The sequence below is a fragment of the Perna viridis genome, chromosome 6, assembly GCF_037379345.1.
Source record: "Perna viridis isolate PV_CMFRI_1.1 ecotype Kerala chromosome 6, ASM3737934v1, whole genome shotgun sequence".
In the NCBI taxonomy this organism is placed as follows: domain Eukaryota; kingdom Metazoa; phylum Mollusca; class Bivalvia; order Mytilida; family Mytilidae; genus Perna; species Perna viridis.
The window spans coordinates 39,846,572-39,869,483 of NC_142450.1; the positions used below are offsets into that span (position 1 = coordinate 39,846,572).

Here is a 22,912-nt window from a genome sequence, read left to right on the forward strand (position 1 = left end):
TTTACAATCACTTTTTATTACCTGAACGTGATACAGGAAACAAGGACAAACTGCATACACAGTGTAGCGAACCGAATAAAATACATTACATACGACGACATCATTAAACGAAGTATCATAATGTAAACGAAGTAATTGCGATTGAGAAAGTACAGTTGTGAATCATACTTTGACTAACAGTGATGCAAAGGGAGCTACTTCACTGTAAGTTCGGTAGGTAGTCGGTAATATTTTGAAGATATCTTGACTCATCTATGAGATAGAAACTTCATATAGGTCAAGCGATTGAATTAATGAAAAAAATAACGGATATAGTGAAATGTAGCAAATGCACCATAGTATAACCTAAATAGAAAAAAAGCGAAAAATTTCAGAGTTCACCAAAAAGTCATCAACAAGTGCAAATGCACCTTTAAGTAAGCTTTGAAAGACCCTAACATCAAAAATAATTATTTTACTTTAAAAGAGATTTTATACAATTCATGTTTGTAAAAACATAAAGGGTATTGGATCGTCCAATCATGACGATGCAGCACAAAAACAAAACCATATAAGTCTAAAGGATTGTACAACGATACCGATAAAGATGTTAACACACTATAATAAAATATGTAATGGGCAAAATTTTCAGTCAACAAATGACCTTCAATGCCTTCAGTGCTTCTTTATTTAAGGCACTGGAGAAGGTTATTAGTTGACTGAAAATTTTGCCCATTATATATTTTATTATAGTGCGTTAACATCTTTATCGGTATCGTTGTACAATCCTTTAGACTTATATAAATACTTCATTTTTTACTTCCAAGAAACTATAAGTGATTTTACTAAATATGAAGTTGTTCCCTAGATGTGGACACCATTGCTAGAAATATAACCTGTAGGTGACTAAAAAGCACAAAAAGAAAAAACTCGAAACTTAATTTTCAATTGTTTTAGGACCAATAAGAGCTCTTTATGCACCAATACTCTTTGGACTCAATTATTTGAAAATCGTCTTTTTTTCCAACAAAAAAGCTGATTCGTTTCTTGCTCTACTGATCACATCCGATCGTAAAAAGATTGCGAATCCTAAATAAAAGTTTTCTTTTAGAAAAATTATTTTCATGGAAAACTGTTATATGTTATCTGTCAGTGATATTTCACTTTCATGCTATGCTCACTTGTGTATTCTGGTCTTGAACGCTATACCATTGCTTTTCATTTTTTGAAGTTATCGTTTATGGTTTTTCTTTCACTGAATGCGTTTACCACTTAAGTTTTATGTCAATAATGAATAGATTCTGATGTTTCAGGTTATGTTAATGAAGAATAAGAACTGATGTTCCCCTTTTTATGAACTTTTTGTCCTTTCTCTACAAATCTGTTCAGACTTGAGTTTTCCTATTTTATCAGCTGAAAAGGCGTTTTTTTTTCACTTTTCTGTGTCATATCTTGAAACTAGTCTACAGACTCCAATTTCTTTGGTAGTAATTACTTGCCTGCTCACGTACCGGTCGATGGTATTCTGTAAACTCCCTGCATTCACTAGCTGTAAATGTTCCTAGACTAAGGAAATAATCCACCGAAAATGTAGGGTCTATGGAATCAAGAAATGTCATGTGTAGCATTACCATAATTTTTTATATATAGTATCCTCATTTTTAGGTTTATGTCGAGTGAACGATTTTTTAGTTATAAAATACATGTACATGCATAACTCGAAACTCTAAACAGTATTTTATTATTAAATTCATGAAATGGTTTGTAAAACGGGTGTGTTGCGTGTTAACCGGATATAGATATCATCTCAACATGACGAGTAGAAAAATACGCTTAATCTTGGTTAAGAATACAACCATTTAAAAAAATCATTGTAATAAAAATAGTGTATTATTATTTAGAAGAACATGATTACATTAGGTTTATATATATAGATATATCTATATATATAGATATATATATATATATATATATATATATATATAGATATATCTATATATATAGATATATGATCATGATATGCAGTGAACCCTTAAAAGGATATTCATTGTTCACCGATATTAGTATATTGTCAGTATATAGGTCTAGGTATTTCTAAAATAATCCGAATAAGAGAAAGGACAAATTCCTTCATTTTAAAAAAGCTGACTTTATAGCTGACCTTATCCAAAAGAAGAAATATTGTTTAATTAGATACTTTGATAATAGAGTCCAATATATAGAAGACGTTTTGCTTTAAACTATCCTAGATGCGGGAACGCTATACACTGCATCTACCCCCAAAGAACCTAAGATAAAGGGCACTTATAAAGTCAGCCTTATATCTAGACCTACTTTTGAGATTGAAAAGTGACAATTTACTATCAATCTATACGACAAACGTAATGACTTCTCGTTCTGGATCGTAAACTTCCCTTCATATGTGGCAACACCCCTTCAGCCTTTGCGCATATGAATTTTTCATATCACAACTCAGACGTTGTGCCAAAGCTTGCCGAACCTACGCGGACTGTTTGTACCGCGCGAGCTAGACTTCTTAAAATTAGATTAGAAATATATTGCTACAAGATTGAAGTCATCACTGAAAAAAGTTTTATCTCGACAGTATGACCTCATGAATCATTATTGTGTACCAATTTGCACCATGAGAAACCGTGTCATATTTTGCCTTTTCTTTTTTGTCTATTCTGGGCGTGATATTTTATGTTGGTATTTCTAGAAAGGTAGAGGCCACTTACCCTATCAGTGCACCTGGTTCATCTCCAAAGTTTTTACCAGAGTCAAGTTTCTCATTTACTTTTGTATATATGTGCATGTTTTTTTTTTTTTTTGTTATTTAATGTTCTTTGTTGCAGTGTCTATTTTCTTTGCTTAGTTAATCTTGGATGTATTCTATTTGTTACCGTTCGAATCATGATTCTCCTTTCTTAATTGATCAAAATGGTTTGTATGGAATCTTGTTTTATTTAAAAAATGATACACAAGAACAAATTAGCGACCAACGTTCTCACCTCACCACTTTCATTCGCCATTATTTCAAGACAAGATTCCAATCTAACTGCAGGAGCACAATACATAGTTAGCGTGTCACCATGCACAATTAAAAACTTAATTACGCAACCATGTATTTGTTTTTCACTTATCTCTGTACAAAGTAGATTTTGTTATTTGTCCTAGCGCCACCTTATTAATCATTTTTAAAGATGTACAATAAAGATATTTGAAAAAAGTGCCGGCGCAATGCATGTAAATGTGCGCTCTACTCATTGCTCTCCAACAAAAGTAAAGATTACTATAGCGAAAAAGCACAACAAATAAGTTATGAGCATGCTCATACGCTCAATGTGACTTGAAAGGCTAACTCTAAAGAAAACCTGCTGATATATTTTCGCAGTTGGTAAAACTGCCAAATCAAATTTATGACTCAAAGAACTAAAATTAATGACTGCTTGACTATCCATGAAGAAAAAAATTAGCCAAGAGATTACATCATTAGCGGTGTCGATAAAATAACCACAGAGATCGGACACTTAAAAAAATACATCGGTAATAACAAAATTATAGAACTGATAACATCTAGACAGTAGTCGAAAGGCATAGTAAAAAGAGAAGCCGGTATAACAAATGGCAATATCAGGGTAAATACTGGAAAGTTGGAAACCACCGCAATGGTCCTGACTTGGTACAAGCTTTTCAAAATGAAAGGTGGGTTAACCAGTTTTAAAGCGCTAAACCTCCCGCTTCATTATTTCCAGTATATTTCAACACAAATCAGCAGCATGAAATTGCCAACAGTCACTATCAGTAAAACTAGTAGTCAAAACAGTATAATAGATATGAACTATAAATGAGTGAAAGTGAAAAAGAGAACTAAATACAATAAAATGTATGTAAATCCAAGGTACAACTGGAAAAGTCTTGAATTATGTAGGAAATTGCGTCAAGTTAAAGATGAATTAATAATATACAAGTACAAATTACATACAATCATTTTGTAGACATTATGAACATCCATCATATATAATCTATTTGTCAGAAACAGTGTATTTTTCAATAAGATATGGATCAGAAATAAAACTTTTTAGGTAGCGTATGAGACGTTCCTATAACCTTGGTCCAAAAGCCTGTCTCGAAGGCATCTTAAGAGGTCATAATAGTAGCTCCTACCTCTTACATACCTCAACAAATGAATTTAATTTCAAGCCGTCACAAACAGCTAAGAATACTCTTTCGCGTTGAGCCCAGGGTCCGCAAAAGTGATTTACATCTGTTAAATAAGGTCAAAGGTGTGTTCTTCTTATTGAGTAATGGCACAAACATGCGATGAGTATTAATACTCAGTGATACTAACAAAACCAATGGTAAACCATCCAGAATGGTGTAACAGATATCGTTTAAGTTAACCAATCGTGATGAGTGGCTGCTACAAGTAATTTAAAATAACTACGTCCTGACACTCATTACATATTCAAATGATAATTCTGAAATGAATTCACATTAGTAAATTTTACATTGTAAAAAACAGTTAAACAAAACACATCAAAATAATTTCGTAACATCAAGTTGCATTCAACTTGTATACATTTGTATTAGGTGACGTATAGTGGCCATTGCAGTTACATGATGTCTCAATAGATGGTCTCCTTCCTTTCATACAAAAACCTCTTGGACTTCATCACATTACAACCAAACTCATTTCTATACCTGTCACTCTACTGCACTTCCTCTACAAAACAAGTCTTGACACTCCTGTTTCAGATCATACCTCATCATTATACAGACTTGTTGCCCACATTTCACATATTGGTTTCCAAACACTCTTTAAACCAGTTTTGTGTGAAAAGTCAAGATGAAGAAAAAGGATCATTTCTTCATTTCTTTACGACAAACGTGATGACGTTTCATTCAGAATTGTCAACTTTCCTTTCATCTGTGGCAACATCCCTTCGGCACCTGCGTATGGAGTGTTCATATCACAACTCATACGTTATGCCAGAGCTTGACGAAACTACGCAGACTTTTTGTATCGCGCTAGAACTGTAACAAATAGGCTTCTGGAACAGGGTTATGTTGCTATAAGATTGAAGGCATCAATACAGAAGTTTTATGGTCGTCATCATGAACTCTTGGATCGTTACGGTGTATCCATCTGCGCTATGAAAACTGATTTGTTCAACGCGTCATAGTTTTCCTTTCCTCGTTCGACTACCCCGAACTCGACTTCTTATGAGCAACTCGGCGGGTGTTTCTAGAAAAGCAGAGGACGCTTACCCTACCGGTGCACCTGGTCCTTGCTCTCAGTTTTTAGTGGAGTCCGAGTTGCTCATTTGCTGTTGTTACTTTGTATGTATGATTTTAGTTACTTTATGTTCTTTGTTGTGTATGTCTGTTTTCCATGTCTGGTCTTTGTCCCTGGATTACATTCTTTTGATTACCGCTATAACCTTGGTTCCTTTGATTACTCTACCAAGGACGATGAGTGTGATTTACCGTTTATATATTGGAATTCTAAACTTCACAAGAATCCATACAAACAACGTTACATAGCTGGATCTGCAAAATGTACCACCAAACCTCTTTCAAAACTTTTAACTTCTATAATCACAGCTGTCAAAGAGGGTTTGCAGTCCTACCACAACACTTGTTACTCCAGTAGTGGTATTAATTCGATGTGGATCCTGAAAAATTCAAAAGATCTTTTGGAGACGATCAGTTTAAGAATATTAGCAGAATATAATAACATTAAAACCTATGATTTTTCAACAATGTATACTTCTATTCCACATACTCAGTTAATATCCCGTCTTAAAAACATTATACATCGTTGTTGTTCCAAAAAAAGATGGTAAACCTAGATACAAATATATAGTTCTTTGTAGAGATTCCTGATATTTTGCAAGAAATAATTCCAAATTATCTTCCAAATATACAGAAGAAGATGTTTACAAAATGCTGGAATTTTTAATCGACAACATATTTGTCCAGTGCGGTGGACGCGTTTTTCAAAAAACGGTCGGCATTTCAATGAAAACGAATTGTGCTCCTCTACTTACCGACCTATTCCTTCACTCTTATGAGGCTGACTTTATAGCTGATCTGATCAGAAAGAAAGAATATCTTTTAGCTAGATCCTTTAATGTCAGTGTCCGTTATATAGATGAAGTATTATCTTTAAACAATCCTAATTTTGAGGATTTGATACGTCGCATATACACCCAAAGAACTTGAGATAAAGGATACTACAGACACTGTGAAGTCAGCCTCATATCTTGACCTACACATAGAAATCGAGGGTAAAGGAAAATTATTGACCAAACTTTACCTCAAACGTGATGACTTTTCATTCAAAATTATCAACTTTCCTTTCATCTGTGGCAACATTCCTTCATGAAAGTTTAATAAATAATGCTGGAAAAGTTCACCATTATAAAGGTCTCATTATTGAGGTAAACGATATTTTAAGATGTGCTAAAATATAAATGAGGTCATACATTGTAAGTCCCCATATGTTTGGCATTTTGAACATATACCCAAGTGCAAAGAGGCTGGATTGTTACTTCATGTAATATTTAACTGGTTTTTGTTTGTTCTTTCAAGCCCATATACAAACTATATACGGTTGTATTAAAATGATGGTTGGAAATTAAAGATTATATGCAATGCCTCAACATTTCATAAAAACGCGAAATAACGTATACCAAAACAAAAATTAACCGCAAGGATAGCAGAAATGCAGGTCTTATATAGTGGATGAATAGCTGATGACGTCAGCTACAAAAACAGAAAATGAGCATGTACCAGGACTGTTCAGAACTAGATACCTGATATGAGTAAGAGTCAGTTTAGTACATTTCACTTCTTTTACATATTGTCCTTCCTCGGCAAAACTTAGTGCCTTTTCTATGTTAAATAGTGCATCAGGCAATTTATTTTCTAAATAATGCACTCTGGCTTTGGCAGTATGATAGAACCACTTCCACCTTACTTCTAACCGTCTCCACTGTTCCTTGTTATTCTCTAATAAAGTCAGTAGATATTTCGCATTGTTTAAAATCTGCTTTTGTTACTTGCTGATCTAGAAACTCTCCATATAATCTGATTCCTAGATACAGATGGGCAAGTTTCTTGAAAATGCTGAACAGCCGCATGACCCAAGTCAAGTAGATGTTGTTTGTTAGCATACGTCATTCCTTCTGAATATATGACACAAAACATGTTATATTCAATGTATAAAACTATTCCTGTTTCCCTGTATGCTTTCAACATACTAAATTTCTGCTTCGCTTCCTTGATATATCCATGAGCCGTTTCAAAATCGTCTTTATTTGCAACAAACAGGGCTGAGCCAAGTCTTGCGCTACATAGCATATTCGGCGTATTTATCTCGGACGTAAATTTAGAAAGTTCACGAATTTTCTGGAAAACGTCACTTTTTGAAAAAGTCTCGTCATTGATTAATCTTTTATACTCACAATACGCGTCTAACGCATAAAAATATTTATCGGCAACATTTCGCATTTTTTCTATTGATATTTTCTTATTTTTCTTACATTGAACGTCCAGCCATTGTTTTTCCATTTTATGTAACTCCTGTAAAAATTCTGAGTGCTTCCCAGAATGTGTCAATCTCTTCAGTTTATGTCTATAAAGAATAAGTTCTGAAGTCCCAAATTTAATGCATTTCCTTTCTCTATGAATAGACTGAGACTTGATCTTTTTTATTTCATCGGCTAAAAAGTTATAACCAGTTTTCTCTAGGATTTCTTGAAACAAGTCTATGGACTCCAATTTCCCTGGTAATTCCATCAGGAGAATACTTGCCCGTTCACCAACGGGTCGTCCCTCATTTTTTAACTCTTTACATTCACTAGCTGTAAATATGTTTAGACTATAGAAATGGTCCATCAAAAACGTGGGGTTTATGGAATCACAGAACTTTGTATGTAGCTTAATCATAATTTCAAAATCTTCCACATTCATTTTTCTGATCGTGTAAAATCGACTTCCTTATATCTACGAATGTCGTAAATGATTATACATTTAAATGTTCTTGCTATTGTGTGTTTACCTTGTGCTAACCGATTTAAAAAATATTTTATATACATCTTTATGTACATGAGAATACTCGTGGGAGATTTGGATGGGCGACACTTAAATACGCGGGACTGTCGGTTTTTAGATTAAAATTCATTGTCATAAACATCTATATTATAGTATTACTTCGAATAATATGATAATGTGCAGTAAATTTATAATAAATAATATGATCATAGTGTTTACCCATAAAACCCTCATTTCTATTCTAGAGGTATTTCTATAAATAATATCAATATAAGAAGGAAATTATCGTCCGAAGTCATGCATGCATACTATAGTAAATACGTGTTATATATGTAAGCGAAGTCTGTATATACTGTATACTTCTATTCCACATACTCAGTTAAAATCCCGACTTTAAAACATTATACATCGTTATTTTTCAAAAAAGGATAGTACACCTAGATACAAATGTATAGTTCTTGGTAGAGATTCCTCATACTTTTTAAGAAATACTTCCAAATCATCTTCCAAATTTACAGAAGGTGTTCACAAAATGCTGGAATTTTTAATCGACAACATATTTGTCCAGTGTGGTGGACGCGTTTTTCAAAAAAAACGATCGGCATTTCAATGGGAACAAATTGTGCTCCTTTACTCGAGATAAAGGATACTCAAGACACTGTGAAGTCAGCCTCATATCTTGACCTACACATAGAGGACGATGGTAAAGGAAAATTATTGACCAAACTTCACGACAATCGTGATGACTTTTCATTCAGAATTGTCAACTTTCCTCTCATCTGTGGCAACATCCCTTCAGCACCTGCGTGTTTATATCACAACTCATACGTTATGCCAGAGCTTACCGAAACTACACATACTTTTTTATATCGCGCTAGAATTCTAAAGAATAGGCTTCTGGAACAAGGTTATGTTGCTACAAGATTGAAGTCATCACTACAGAAGTTTTATGGTCGTCATCATGAACTCGAGGATCGTGGATCGTGGATCGTTACGGTGTATCCATCTGCGCTATGAAAACTGATTTGTTCAAAGCGTCATAATTTTCCTTTCCTCGTTCGACTACCCCGAACTCAACTTCTTATGAGCAACTCGGCGGTGTTTCTAGAAAAGCAGAGGACGCTTATCCAACCGGTGCACCGGGTCCATGCTCCCAGTTTTTAGTGGAGACCGAGTTGCTCATTTGCTTTCGTTACTTTGTATGTATGATTTTAGTTTGCCCTGTGCAGGTCCGGGTGTCAAAAGAGTAGGCCTGCAGCAGCACTAAGCTTGTCTTAAAGGCGACTAAATAATGCTCAGAAACCTAGCCGGGGGCTAGGCGTTCTGCCCACAGAGCAATTAGGATGTGTGCCCCAGGTGGTGGAATTGGGTACCTTGGCGTGTTACATGCTGGGGTTCTCAGGCTATAATACGGAAAACCTGACCGCAAACCATGGTGGTGCACCGTGTTGGGTAAGATGCCACGTTCCTCGAACGTTAAAGAACCCTGTTTTAGTATTCGATAGGAGAAGGAACCTTTGCGCTCCGCCACAGGAGGCTAAATTGCCCGACCTTACCCATCCCTCCCTTTTATCTTGTGGCAATCGACCCTATCATCCTTGTGTCCCATTCCATTTTTTATTTCATCATCATCATTTCATGTTCATTTTATCATCCATTTCATATTAATCGCCTGAATATAGCTTAAATATTGCTGCTCTGGCGTTAAACCCCAACAATCAATCAATCATGATTTTAGTTACTTTATGTTCTTTGTTGTGTGTGTCTGTTTTCCATGTCTGGTCCTTGTCCCTGAATTACATTCTTTTGATTACCGCTATAACCTTGGTTCCCGTGATTACTCTCTCCATTTTGGTTAGGTTTAAATGCACGATATATAAGCGTTCCTTTAATTTTTCTACATTCAGTATTTCCTTTATTCAACTGTTATTTTTATATTTTTTGCTATTATTTGTTTTGCATTTTTATCAATTCTATTTCGAGTTTTACTGTGTTAAATATGGCGGCAGTAGTGAACACCTTGAATTTTGCTCTCCTGATATCTGGATTTTGTCTACGTTTAACACCAAACTATTAACCAGAAACTATACAGAGGAGAGAGAAGCCGGAAAGCCTGGCTTTTATGCAATCTCAATAGTAACAAATGCAGGCAACAACAACTTTGCCATAGAAAAGCTATTCCCTACAAATGTAAACACAAAAAATGGCCGCGTAACGTCCTCTGTAGGCAGAAGAGAAGAGAACCACACAAATGCTATAATAATTTTTATACATACTCTTAAGCGGTGATGTGCGTCATAACCCAGGCCCTGTGGAATACCCATGTCTGAAATGTAGAAAGCCTGTCAAAAATAACCAAAGGTCATCCAGTGCGACTTTTATGATCTATGGGTCAACTTGAAATGTTCACTCCTTACAATCCAACAGTACAATAAACTGTAAACAAGCGATGAAAATTATTTTTGTGATATCTGCTATGATCGCTTACCAAACTTCAGCAATTCTTTTTTTAATACATCAACTAGAAATGATGATGAATTTAACACAATCGGAAGTGCATTATCTAGATCAGGTATGATAAATACGATATGTTTGCTAAAGTAAAAGAAGCCAAACGGAACCACCCTAAAAAACTGTTATTAGCGTATATCAATATAAACAGTTTTAGATATAAATTCTGCCACGTTAAAGAACTACTTGAAACAAATACTATTAATATACTGTTTCTGGCAGAAACTAGAATATATGATTCGTTCACTAATGCTCAATTCACAGTAGACAGGTTCCACTTCTGGAGAAAAGACAGAACTGCACATGGCGGTGGACTAGCCGTGTATGTAAGGGCAGATTTACCATGTGACAGAAAAACTGATTTAGATTTCAAAATCATAGAATCTGTAGCATTAGAAATCCGCATTGGAAATCACAAATGGCTCATCAGTGGTGTATACCGCACACAGACAATTAAAGATAATGATTTTAATAATGATTTTACTAAAGTAGCCGATCAAATAACAACAAAATATGACAATTTTATGTTCATAGGTGATATGAATTATGACATGTTGAAATATGATAAATCCATTCCTTTAACATCTGTATGTGATATTCTTGATTTGCACAATTTAGTTAAGGAACCAACATGTTTTACAAGAAATGCACGCCCCAGTCTTAACGATGTTATATTGTCATATTCCCCAAATCATTGTATGAATGTTTTGAATTTTAATTGTGGGTAGAGTGATGAGCACAACATGATATCAATACAGTTCAGGTGCGATGTTGAGCCAAGGAAACGTGCTACTAAAAATTACAGAAGTTTCAAAAATTTCTCAGAAGAAAATTGTTTAAATGATCTGAATAATGCAGATTTTAATAGTCTTAACTCAGAAAGTAATATTGATTTAACATATAACCATTTTGAATCAGTTTTCACTGAAATAGTGGACAAACATGCCCCAATGAAAAGTAGGAAATCAATAGCAAGACCTGCCCCTTTTAGGAATAGTAAGCTGAGAAAAGCCGTATACAAGAAAAAGATGATGCATAACCTAAAATTTAAATCTAGTAAAAACTGGGAAAATTAAAGACAACAGAGGAACTTAGTTAACAAAATTAAGAAAACATCCATAAAATAATTTTTTTTTTCAAACGCGCGCGCGGTGTATCGGTGGCCTTAGGTCAAGTAACTTCTGGCCTACAATCAAACCTTTTTTTAAGTAATGACGGCAACATCAGTAACAAAGACATAATACTGGAAGAAAATGATCAAATCATTAATGACCAAGCACAAGTAGCCACAGAATTTAACAACTTTTTCATAAATGTGGCAAAGGATATAGGATCAGAGTTTGCTATCAATGAAGAACACCCTAGCATAGCAAAAATAAACGAAAATAAAAAAGATGTTGAACCGTTAAAATTTAGAGAAATTGAGTGTAATTTTGTAGAAAAACAAATAGAGCTAATGTTAAGAAAGCAACAGACATAGATGGTACATCCCCCAAATTGCTAAAACTTGCTAAACCAGCCATTGCTCAACCTATCACAAAATTGATAAATAAAAGTTTAACAACTTCTAAATTTCCAGAAAACTAAAAGAGGCCCAAGTTGTGCCATGCTATAAGAAAAATAATGCCCTATATAAGTCTAATTATAGACCTTTAAGTATACTTCCCTATACTTCCATTTTTAAAAAGGCCATAGATGTACAATTGACTGCATTTTTAACCATATTTTCCATCACTATCTTTCAGCTTTTAGGGCTGACTATGGTTGTCAAACTGCATTATTGAAAATAGTGGAAGACGGAAAAAAAGCATTGGATGATAATAAATTTATAGCTGCTTTTTTGATGGATTTAAGCAAAGCATTTGATTGCTTCCACGTAATCTTCTGCTAGATAAAATAAAACCATATGGTGTTTCAGATAAGGCTCCTTATCTTCTCCGATATTATTTGTCAAACAGAAAGCAGTGTGGCAAACCAGGATCCTCATTTAGTAAGTGGGAGAAAATTTATAAAGGGGTGCCACAAGGGTCAATTCCAGGACCGGTATTATTCAATATTTTTCTAAATGATATATTCTATTTTATTCAGGATTCTTCTCTCTATAACAACGCTGATGACAATACTCTTTCTTATGCTGGATACAATCTTGATAAAGTCAAAAGAAAATTGGAGGCAGAGAGCTTAAATTGATAGATTGGTTGCAGTGAATCAGATGAAAGCAAACCCTGATAAATTTCAGGCACTTGCCATTGGCCGAAAAACTTACGATAAAAACTTTCATCTTGGCGATACTACTATAAAATGTGAGGATGAAGTATAACTTTTAGGAGTAACAATAGATTACCAGTTGAAATATGATACTCATGTAGCCAACATTTGCAAAAAAAGCCTCAAAACAGTTAAATGTTTTAAAAAAGATAGGGAAACACTTAAATAAACTTGGTAGGTTAACAATTTACCACTCTTTTATTTTGTCCAATTTTAACTATTGTCCTGTCACTTGGCACTTCTGTAGTGAGGCTAATACTATTAAAATGGAAAAAATTCAAGAAAGGGCTCTTAAATTTATCTATAGCGACTATACTAGCACATATGAGGAGCTTTTGTTAAAATAAAAAATGTCATTCCTAAAAGTAAGAAGAATTAGAAGTATTGCAGTTGAAACTTTCAAGATAATAAATGGACAGAGCACAGTATATCTACATGACCTAATTGGAATAAAGGAAAATAAATGTAATTTCAGATATCAGAACACAGCAAAACTACCCAACGTCAGAACATCAAGGTATGGGTTAAACTCCTTTAAATATTTTGCTGCAAAAATCTGGAATGACCTGCCAGACCGCTCTCGTAGAGAATCATCTTTTACTCAATTTAAGAATCTTCTAAACTCATGGAACTGCAGGTCATGTCATTGTTCTGCTTGCTATTCATAACAGCTCTGCTTTATGCTTTTACATTGTTTGCTATTTATAGTGCTGCTCTTTCATTTTAATCCTATTTTACATTTGCTACTGTTTGCCTTATATATTGCCTAATGATTTATGTACGTCTGCATGAAAAGGACTAGATAGTTACCACGTATTGTACTTGCAATGTAAATGTTATTTATTGTAGTGCATGTATGTCGATTTTAAAAGCTCCAAGGAGCTTATGTTGTATTGTTTTAGAATATCGACGTTAAATAAAGCTTTTGTATTTTGTATTGTATTTGTACTTTGTTCATAAGTATTTGTTAATATCATTATTTTTCATTGTTCGTCTATTGCGCGTTTAAACAAACAATATGAGTGTTTGCATGGCGTGCGTTTAGGTATCGTGCGTGCAGTAAACCTAAACGTGTCAATGAGTGTATAATGAAGAGGTAGCATCAGAAATGCTACTTCTGGATGATAATACTAGGATATGTGGTCACAAATAAGAAACAGTAAGAAACATAGTAGGTTCAACATCAGGAAATATGCTAAAATCGAAGTGGTAGACCCTTGAAACTACCTCCCACTGAGTGTTGTAAATGCAAAAAAAAAAAAAAAAAATATTGGTAGAGTTTGAAATTAGTCTATATAAACATTGGGAAAATCAACCTGTGAAGTACAACCACTACCAAGAATCAAACCTGTTTAACGGAAACCCAGGAAGTTGTGTAAAAACAGGCAATAATGATAAAGAAGATGTGGATGTAATTGGGCTACAAGCCTGCATCCCCTATGATTCCTATAAAAAATTCACGATTACAATTTTTGGTTACACTCCAAATCCAAAATATCGATTCTGTCCTGTTTTAGGGCAAAATTCATATCAAAATGCAGTACATTGATGTCACAGATTTTAGATGTATTTTTTACAAGTACGTACCAGTATTCCTGATAGAGTGAGTGTCATTTTCCGTGTTTGTGCTGTTGTTTATACTTGATTTTTCAGTATTTCAAGTAGTTTTACTGTTGAAGAAAATGTATTTCCTACTTGTAAAAAGAAATATTATCCTTATTGGTGCTTTGAATGACTTTATAGATATCTATTTTCAGAAATATACATGCCCAGTAATAATAAATTTTACCATTTAGGCGATGTTGACCTATTTAAGACCCTTGTTTCAAGAATTTCTTACTAAAAATTCTCGCAGAGTATGTATCTACAACTATTTCTTATCATCTTGATGGTTGATATTTAAATACTATTCCCACCTGGGGTAGACACATTACATGACATTGGTTATTTGGTAATTTTTATAATAAAAGTAAACTTTAGTATTTTGAACATACATTTTTATAACAAAAACAAGTTTTTATTAAATATACATATCATACAAATTTACATGTACAATCAATTTACATCATCTCCAGGACTATTATGAAAGTAACATTTTAAGGTTTATTTGCAGTATATTTTTTTCTAATATTTGTAATGATATAGAACCTTTTGACTAATTTCCAAGTCATTAATGTCAGCAACAAATGTTTAAGACAAATCAATTTAAAAAATATTTTTTAAAATATTTTACACAAAATTCAACCTTTTTCACAAACATGATTATGATCATTTATTGCGTCTTATATAAGCCTGTATAACTGCAGAACAAATAGATTTGCTGAATTCATTTGTAAACATTGTATCACATTCAAATTTACATGCTACAGATCTATAACAAGTACCAGGTAATTCATTAGTAATTTTCATTACCAGATTATATGGCATTGAATGATTTACAACCAAGGCACTTTCTGTCTGTTTTCACATGTTGCTGCTAAGTCTAGTATGGTGTGGCTCTGAAATGGAATACCGAAAATAAAAACATAATTACAGATAAATAACGTAACTTGAAGTGCTACCTCTAGGTAGGTGTACCAAATTTTAGACATGACACAGGCACTGTATACAGTTTATCATAAACAAAATTTATATAGATTTTCGATTTTAAAATAAGTATAAGGACCAGTTGAAAAGTATCTTTAAGTTTCATCACTGGGCACTTTATATTATTAAGACCTTGGAAAGAGTTTGGAAGACTTTGATTCGGTAGACTTGAGTTTAACTGTGTATCTATACTCGGCGTCACATAAATAACATACTGTTAAAATTTGAATAAAAATATTTTCTACGACTTTATTGACACCTACCGTCGTTTAAATTGTCTTAAATGACTTGCTCATTCGTTTAGCCAAACGGCTTCTCCCTAAACATTGAATCGTTAAATTCCAGTCAGATTTTAATTCTCGGTGCCAATATTTACATTGTAAAAAGTCGGCCATGTTTACAGTGATCGGGTTGTTAGGAGATGTTGTTTATGTTTAAATGGTTTGTCCAAAAATCAAAGAACCCAGAATGCATTTCGTCGTTATTTCGGATATCTCGAATTTATTTTACGCGAACAACGTACAATACCGAGAAGTTGATAAAGCAGACGATTGTCACCGGAGTTCGACGGGAACTTACGGACTTCGTTTGTAAACAAATCGTCCCGTAGAAACCAACATGGCGGATATTAGTATGGGATTTTCACGTAAGGATTTGTTACGCATGATTTAAGCTAATAAGCGACTCGTTGGTACTAACACGTCATGCATATGTTCGAACTATCTTCATATTAAATAAAAGAGAGATAACTCTAGCGGTAAGTCCCAACGATTTAAAAAGTAGAGCTTCAATTCGAAAATGTGTTGTATGTGACGTCGAGTATAGATTAAAAGTCTGTTTTATGAAACATACTAATTTCACGAAGACAGGTTCTATCTAGACCCATATCACAGTAAAACTCAAAACTGAATATGGCAAAATTTAAGATTTACGGTGTTTTTTTAGGGAAATCAATTTGAGTTAATTGCTTAATTTGATTGCATTGAAGGTTTTGCCTGCTCATTTTTAATTCTTGATAAAAACTTAAAACTGAGATGTGCCAGTCAACATTATACTACACGTGTAAAGGAAAACATTGGGCTACAGCTGACTAGGGACAGAAAAATATGTCGACGCTATTCAACTCACCTAGCAAATGTGATCATAGAAATGATTCCAAACACAAGTTCCAGGCCAATCAATGCTAACTGTATTGCTGCCAATATAACATCAACTCTAAGTACATAAGTCTGCCATAGAATGAGATAGATAGCTCCTAGGATAGCTGGTATGCTGAGTAATATAGACACTAATACACCAACAATTCGCTCTGTTAAGTTTCCTTTTTGTGCTGTAACGTAGATATTATTATGATTGGTATGGTGGTAATTGGTATGGTCTAACTACAAGTATGTAATATAGGTGTTGATTCATCAGGCTGAATATCATATAAACATAATTTACATGAAATTAATTTTTCACAAATTCTATCCACCCATCTCTAATTTTTCTTGCTTCATTTCGCCCTGCCTTAACATTAAATTATAAATAATTAATATAAATAATACTACAATTTTTCAATAAACAAATTTATCAAACATATTATTGTTAAATCTATTTTAAACCCTATCTCGCCACAAGTTTATATTTTAAATTGGATTTCTAATAATTACAACTGAATATGTTCCAAAACAACAAAGTATTTCTTTTGAATGGTATCCTATGTAATCAATACACACTGAGTTTAGCAGTGGTGTAATCAATTAAGGAAGTGTATATGTAATTAAATACAATGTAATTGTTTATTTAGATTTAAAAGATTTTTGGGCCCATCCAGTGCTACATGCAATCATTTAAATTTCCATTTGATTTCAATCTTTACCAAAAAATATCCTTAGAGTCTCTATGCCTGCCAATAAGAATACCAAAATTACTTCAGCTGGTAAAACATTCTCTGCGTATGCAAGAGTCTCCGCTAGAAAAACAAACAGAAAACAATAATGAGAGTTGCTGGACATCAAACAACCAAAAATTCTAAAGGGATCATAGAGGCTTTGTGAGATATTGAAATTAAAATTGAGTTGATATTTTGCAATATTCAACCTTCACTCATTATGAAACTAATAATAAAGTTTGTTTTACATGATAAAGTAGTTACATTTTTTTTGTATTTGTATGTTATGTCTTATATTTGCATCTTTTAAACACAAGTCATACAGAAGATTCTAGACATACAAAATGTAACAAACAGAACATAAGAGAAGAAAAAGTAAGGTTTTTTTCCATTTCAAAACAAAACAAAATATTAACCCTGACTACTTCAGAAACAACTATCTCAATGAATATTTATTACAAGATTGAATAAAAGTTTACCAATCAGTATTCTCTTTTAACTTTAGATATCATACCATATCAATTATGACCCCCATTTCAACTTTGCTTATTTCAAATACGTGTATGTAACACGTAAAAAACAAATTATGCAGCATAAAAGAACGGAATGTATCATATCAAAACATTAGAAATAAATGTGGCATGTTAGAAATAGATATTGAAACATACCTTTGAATATAAATATGAGAATCTCACAGATAAAGAAAAATCCAAAATACCATCCATTTAAGTATAATAATACTTGGTATGGCAGTGAAGATCTCTGGTTTGCTGTTAAGGGCAGGAAGTAATGTTGTCTTTTTGTTTAAAAAAACATAAATAGTTAGCATACAGAAATAAATGTATCAGGAAACAAAAACATAAGTGCACATAAATATACATAAACATGTAATAATGCTGATACAGAAAGAATGTTTAAGGTGTACTGTACAGTTACATTAAGGCGCACTGTTTTGCACACCAAGTTACCCCTGTCAAATTTTGTAAAACTTAAATTAAAAGCTGACTCTAAACGCAAGTTATATACATTTATCAGCTGTGACATTGAGTAGTCTTCTTGAAATCAATCATACCGCCCAAGCGGCGGGCACACGCTGAGGTTTTCATCACCTACTTCAACTTAATTATGTTAATCAATTACACAAAACAAAAGGTAAATTGTAACTGATATCTGGTAATTAACATCTTTGAAGTTTAATCTACACTAATTGATTTTAATGACATGATTGTATTCTCCAGGTAAACTTCAGGTACGTGTCATGACTGTAGATGTAATATTTATGACAGGAAATCGATCGATCATGCAAAAAACCACCTGTTCAGAACTTACCGTTGCAAAAAAACGGCACAAGGGCGTATCAGAAAAGTCGTAAGGGCAGAAGAACGTGTGTAAGGGCACCAAGGGCGCGGCGCCCTTCTATTTCAGGCTACCGAGACCATTTGTTGACATATTGTTTAAATGTAGTTACTCAATTATACATAGACAGATGTAATATATGTAATGGTAAACAGGTATAATTTAAATGAAAAATGGTATCCGGAACGTTTCAGTTGCCTGCCGTATTAGGTTCTCTCCTCAGCATCAGATAGCTGAATTTCAGGGTCTTATTATTTTTACCCTTTTTCCATCTACTCCATGCATGCTTTCATCCTGTGGTAATGTCTTAGTCTCTGATTTTTTACTAAAACTCAGTAATATTTTTTTCAGTATGTTACCATGGCTACTGGATTTTAGAACAATAATCACTAAATTACTTATAAATGACTTGAACCTCTACACACCAAGGATTTCAAAAATATGCACTTTTTTATGACAAAGCACTAGAAATTTCTGTGCAGACTGCCTCAAAACAGCTTTATTTCAACAAAATGAGACCAAATTTTCAGAAATGACCTAACTGTATTGTACTACAATGTACCTTAAGGCATTGACACAAATTTATATGTACATGTATGATGGGGTTTAAAAGGGTCGAACAATCAGAAGTCATGAATACTCTTGGAATATTTTTTAAAAATATCATTTTAGGTGGTGTTTTTTTTTTTCATTTAACAGGAATATATTTTCACAATAAATCAATGTTCTACCTATGAATTTGAATTAGAACAGAGCTTAAATACTGACAATGGATAGATTTTTAGGCATTTTCTCAAAATTATAGCCCAGTGCCCATGGTGCATTCTACCTTTAATCAATGTCATATACAACAGTGATAAAATTATTTAAAGCACAAAGCAATTATAGCCTGTCTGGGGAGAACACTGCAATCAGAGGTTTAAATAAGTGAGGGTCAAAGGTCTGATACTCACCTATCAATTAGAAGGACCTCCCAGGTGTTTGCAAGATCCTCAAAAACTTACACTGATTATTTACATAATGTACATGCATAACCCACTTCTGACAATCCCTAACAGTGCTTTAAGGTGGAGTAAGAGCTTATCTATTTTTTAAATTTCAGATCGTCCTGGTTTTTTTCTTGTTAAAATATTTGAAACTTTGAACAAAACTTTTCTTTTAAAGGATACAATAATTGCTGGTTTCCCTGAAAAATAAAATGATATATGTGTACACTATGTACATAAAGAACATAAAAATTTATCTTTTTTTTTTCTTCTGGTGTGAGAAACACAGGAGGTATATATAGTTTTTGTCAGGTTTGGAAAACACTCTCATTAAGAGTAAAATATTCTATATGAGAATATAAGTACATTCCTTGAAACATTAATGTTTCCCATTTTAGCATTCATGCATCGTTTGTCGTTCTGTGATAAGGAGCATACATTTAAACGCCCGATACAAGCATTCTTTTAAATGCACTCTGAGAGAGTTCACAAGCTCCAGTAATATCCTTTTTTTAAGTTTCAAACAAGCACCAGTAATATCCTTTTTCTTAAGTTTCATAATTTGTACATATCCAGAACAATATCAGTTCTCTATGGAAGGCTGAAATATTTTAAACATGAGTTATAACATAAACAAATGCACATCAAAGATTTTAGACACAAATGTCTGTTTCAGGAAGATAATGAATGTCTTTCCTATATTAGAAAAGCCATGCTTCAATTTGGATAATACAGTCAATGGTATATTTTTTCTAAGGTGGGTTAAGTTCTTCAACAGCTAGTGAAACTGATCATTGAAGAAAGAATTTCCATAAACAATTAAATGCAGATCGACCTTCAATACCTCCTACAATGGAAATTATTACGCAGTCAAAAAGAAATGCTTATAGAAAAGACAGAGGCTGCTTGTCTACTCATTCGTAGACAGGGAGCCTCTTCAGGCTAATCATCTACACATCCGGTTTGCATCAATAACATACTGAAACATGACAGAAACATGTTACAGAAATATTGTCAAACTTATCTGCAAATATATGACTATTAAGTGTCAGTCTCTGTAAGAATCAGGTAGTGGGCGAAGCATGGTATGAAAAACCATCATTTAGATAGTGTAATATGACTATGGTACTTGCACCATAAGAATCTAAGAATCTAAGAAAAAGACGTGCATGTTTCTGATTTTTCCCATTTCGCCCGATTCTTACAAACACTTACATTTAATAACTTTGTTCTTTTATTGCACTTTAAAGCTTATTTCTTGTTTTCAACCAAAACTTACTTAAATATTACATTTTAATATGAATTCAACATCATCAGGATATTTTAACCAGTGAACATGGTCTTTAAATATACACTCTGTTTAGATAATTAGATCAGTTGTTTTTATTTATAATTATTAACAAAAGAAAAATCATTTACATAAAATGTTTAGATCTCATTTTAATTCATATGTAATAAGCATCAACAAGCATCAATAAACTAGCTTGCAGTCTTCAAAAGTAACTTGTTGACAATAACATGAATTACTGCAAATATACAACCAGAACTTCTACTGGAGCATCTTCCAGTTCAAATAAATTACAGTGTTATGTAAAATGGGTTTCACTGGACTTTCCTTAGGACTCTGACCAGTGGATTTCCACTGGAATTTCAAATGAATTACAGTGACTTCAAGTGGAAATTCCACTGGGCATTTTCACCCAAATTTTCACTGGAATGTCAGTGGATTCCACTGGAAATTCAACTGAATTGCAATGGAAATTTCACTGGAATTCCAATGAATTAGTGGAAATTTGACTGGAATTCCAGTGAAATTGGAAAGAAATTTGGGCAAAATTGCCCACTGGTATTCCAAAGGAATTCCACTGTTTTCACTAAGATTACTCCAAGGTTTTAATGCATAGTTCTTTTTTTCTTATGGTTTTATATACAATGTATAGCATTTCCCTAATTTGTTGAAGTTTATGTGTGTTGTCTGTGGTCTAAATCTAGACTTGCACACTTTACAGAGTATGCTTCTTACACATTATCTCTCTCTTCGAAGTTTCAAAACATGAAACAGACATATATAGATATAGGATTGTGGCAATTCTTTGCACTAGGTATTTCATGCATTCATGCCCTTATCTGTCATTATACAAGTAATATTTTCCCACTTTGGATTGTGTTTCTTAAAAATCTGCATTATGTTTTGCATCATATCCTCAGATTCATCAAAGCTTATAGTTTCCATCAACACATATGTTATTGACGTAACTGGATGTGTGGACGATTAGTCTGAAGAGGCCCCCTGTTGCATGGACAAGGAGCCGATGACTACTCCAAATTATTAACTCTACTAATAAATAGGGTGTTGGGGAGCCTTAGTGTCTAATTCTTCTGTTCAATATACAGAATAGTTGAGTAAAAACAATGACTGAACTATTCTTTTGTTCTGGTAAGGCAAAGCCTTGAAATAACTTGGATTTATGTAAAATCTATAGATGGATTTTCATGTTTGTGCACGATTACCAAAACTTGAGACAAATTTTGATAAAGAAGGTGTACGAATCAGTGCAGTAATAATGTCAGAAACATCTTCGACTATAAATAGGTCGTAGAATAGAAACATTATGAAAAGTCGACAAAAATATCCTGTGTATGAACAAAAATACCTTTTGGTTTTGGCTGAGCTTGCCCCGCGGTAGCCATTTTTAAACAAAATTAATATTAGTAAACCTAAAAGGATTACTGTATTTTCGAGAAGGCTCATACTATAAAAATGATGTTCATGTTTGCGGGCAAAACAAATAAAAAAAATCAAAATCACACATGCACAAGAATTTTTACATGAAAGCATAAAAATGAAATAATGGATCGACAATTATAGAATTTACTGACCACCAAATACAAATTCGAATTTTGTGTTGTAATGAGTAATCAAGGGAATCAAGATTCTAAGGTGAGGTAAATGGACATGATTGCAGTAAAATAACTAATATATCAACGTGTTAAAATTATCATTCCCTGAGCTTACACAGGGACCTACTCTATATTACTTAATGCAGTGACTATTTAATACTTTAGTATACTGCTAAATTTGTCTTAATATTCTTGTCTATATATATGTTGTAATAATAGAACATTTACATTTAGGTACTCGAACTGTACCTGTCTGCACTTCATTTTCAATATTTTTTTTCAAATACGTAAGTCCGCATTGGTTTAACATTCGTTTTCTTGTTAACGAAAAAAGATCGAATAAAGATCTCATTATTTTTTTCGATTATTTTATTTTGAAACGGTCCCTTTT

At 33.3% G+C, this 22,912-nt stretch overlaps 1 protein-coding gene and 1 pseudogene across 2 annotated transcripts; both read right to left on the reverse strand.

Moving 5' to 3' along the window:
* Window positions 1–2,642: 2,642 nt before the first annotated feature.
* Window positions 2,643–8,044, reverse strand: LOC148614927 (uncharacterized; annotated as a pseudogene).
* A 6,810-nt stretch (window positions 8,045–14,854) lies between these two features.
* LOC148614928 (transmembrane protein 216-like) lies at window positions 14,855–22,362 on the reverse strand. Of its 2 annotated transcripts, XM_088589459.1 has the most exons (6): window positions 22,275–22,361; window positions 19,804–19,820; window positions 17,947–18,040; window positions 17,267–17,359; window positions 16,534–16,735; window positions 14,855–15,317 (listed from the first exon to the last, which is right to left on the reverse strand). In XM_088589459.1, the coding sequence occupies exons 1-6, from the start codon at window positions 22,309–22,311 to the stop codon at window positions 15,302–15,304; spliced, it is 459 nt and encodes a 152-aa protein (XP_088445585.1). In that variant the 5' UTR covers window positions 22,312–22,361; the 3' UTR covers window positions 14,855–15,301. The 2 variants fall into 2 exon arrangements, with proteins under 2 accessions (XP_088445585.1, XP_088445586.1); XM_088589460.1 differs by lacking the exon at window positions 14,855–15,317 and having other exon boundaries at window positions 16,530–16,735; window positions 22,275–22,362.
* Between the last annotated feature and the right edge of the window lie 550 nt (window positions 22,363–22,912).

Excerpts from the sequence above, each read along its gene's own strand:
- LOC148614928 (XM_088589459.1), bottom strand. The coding sequence starts at position 22,311 with ATGGCTACCGCGGGGCAAGCTCAGCCAAAACCAAAAG. Across the intron at positions 17,360-17,946 it reads TCTCATATTTATATTCAAAG|CGGAGACTCTTGCATACGCA; the intron begins GTATGTTTCAAT and ends TTGTTTTTCTAG. Across the intron at positions 16,736-17,266 it reads GACTCTAAGGATATTTTTTG|CACAAAAAGGAAACTTAACA; the intron begins GTAAAGATTGAA and ends TCTACGTTACAG.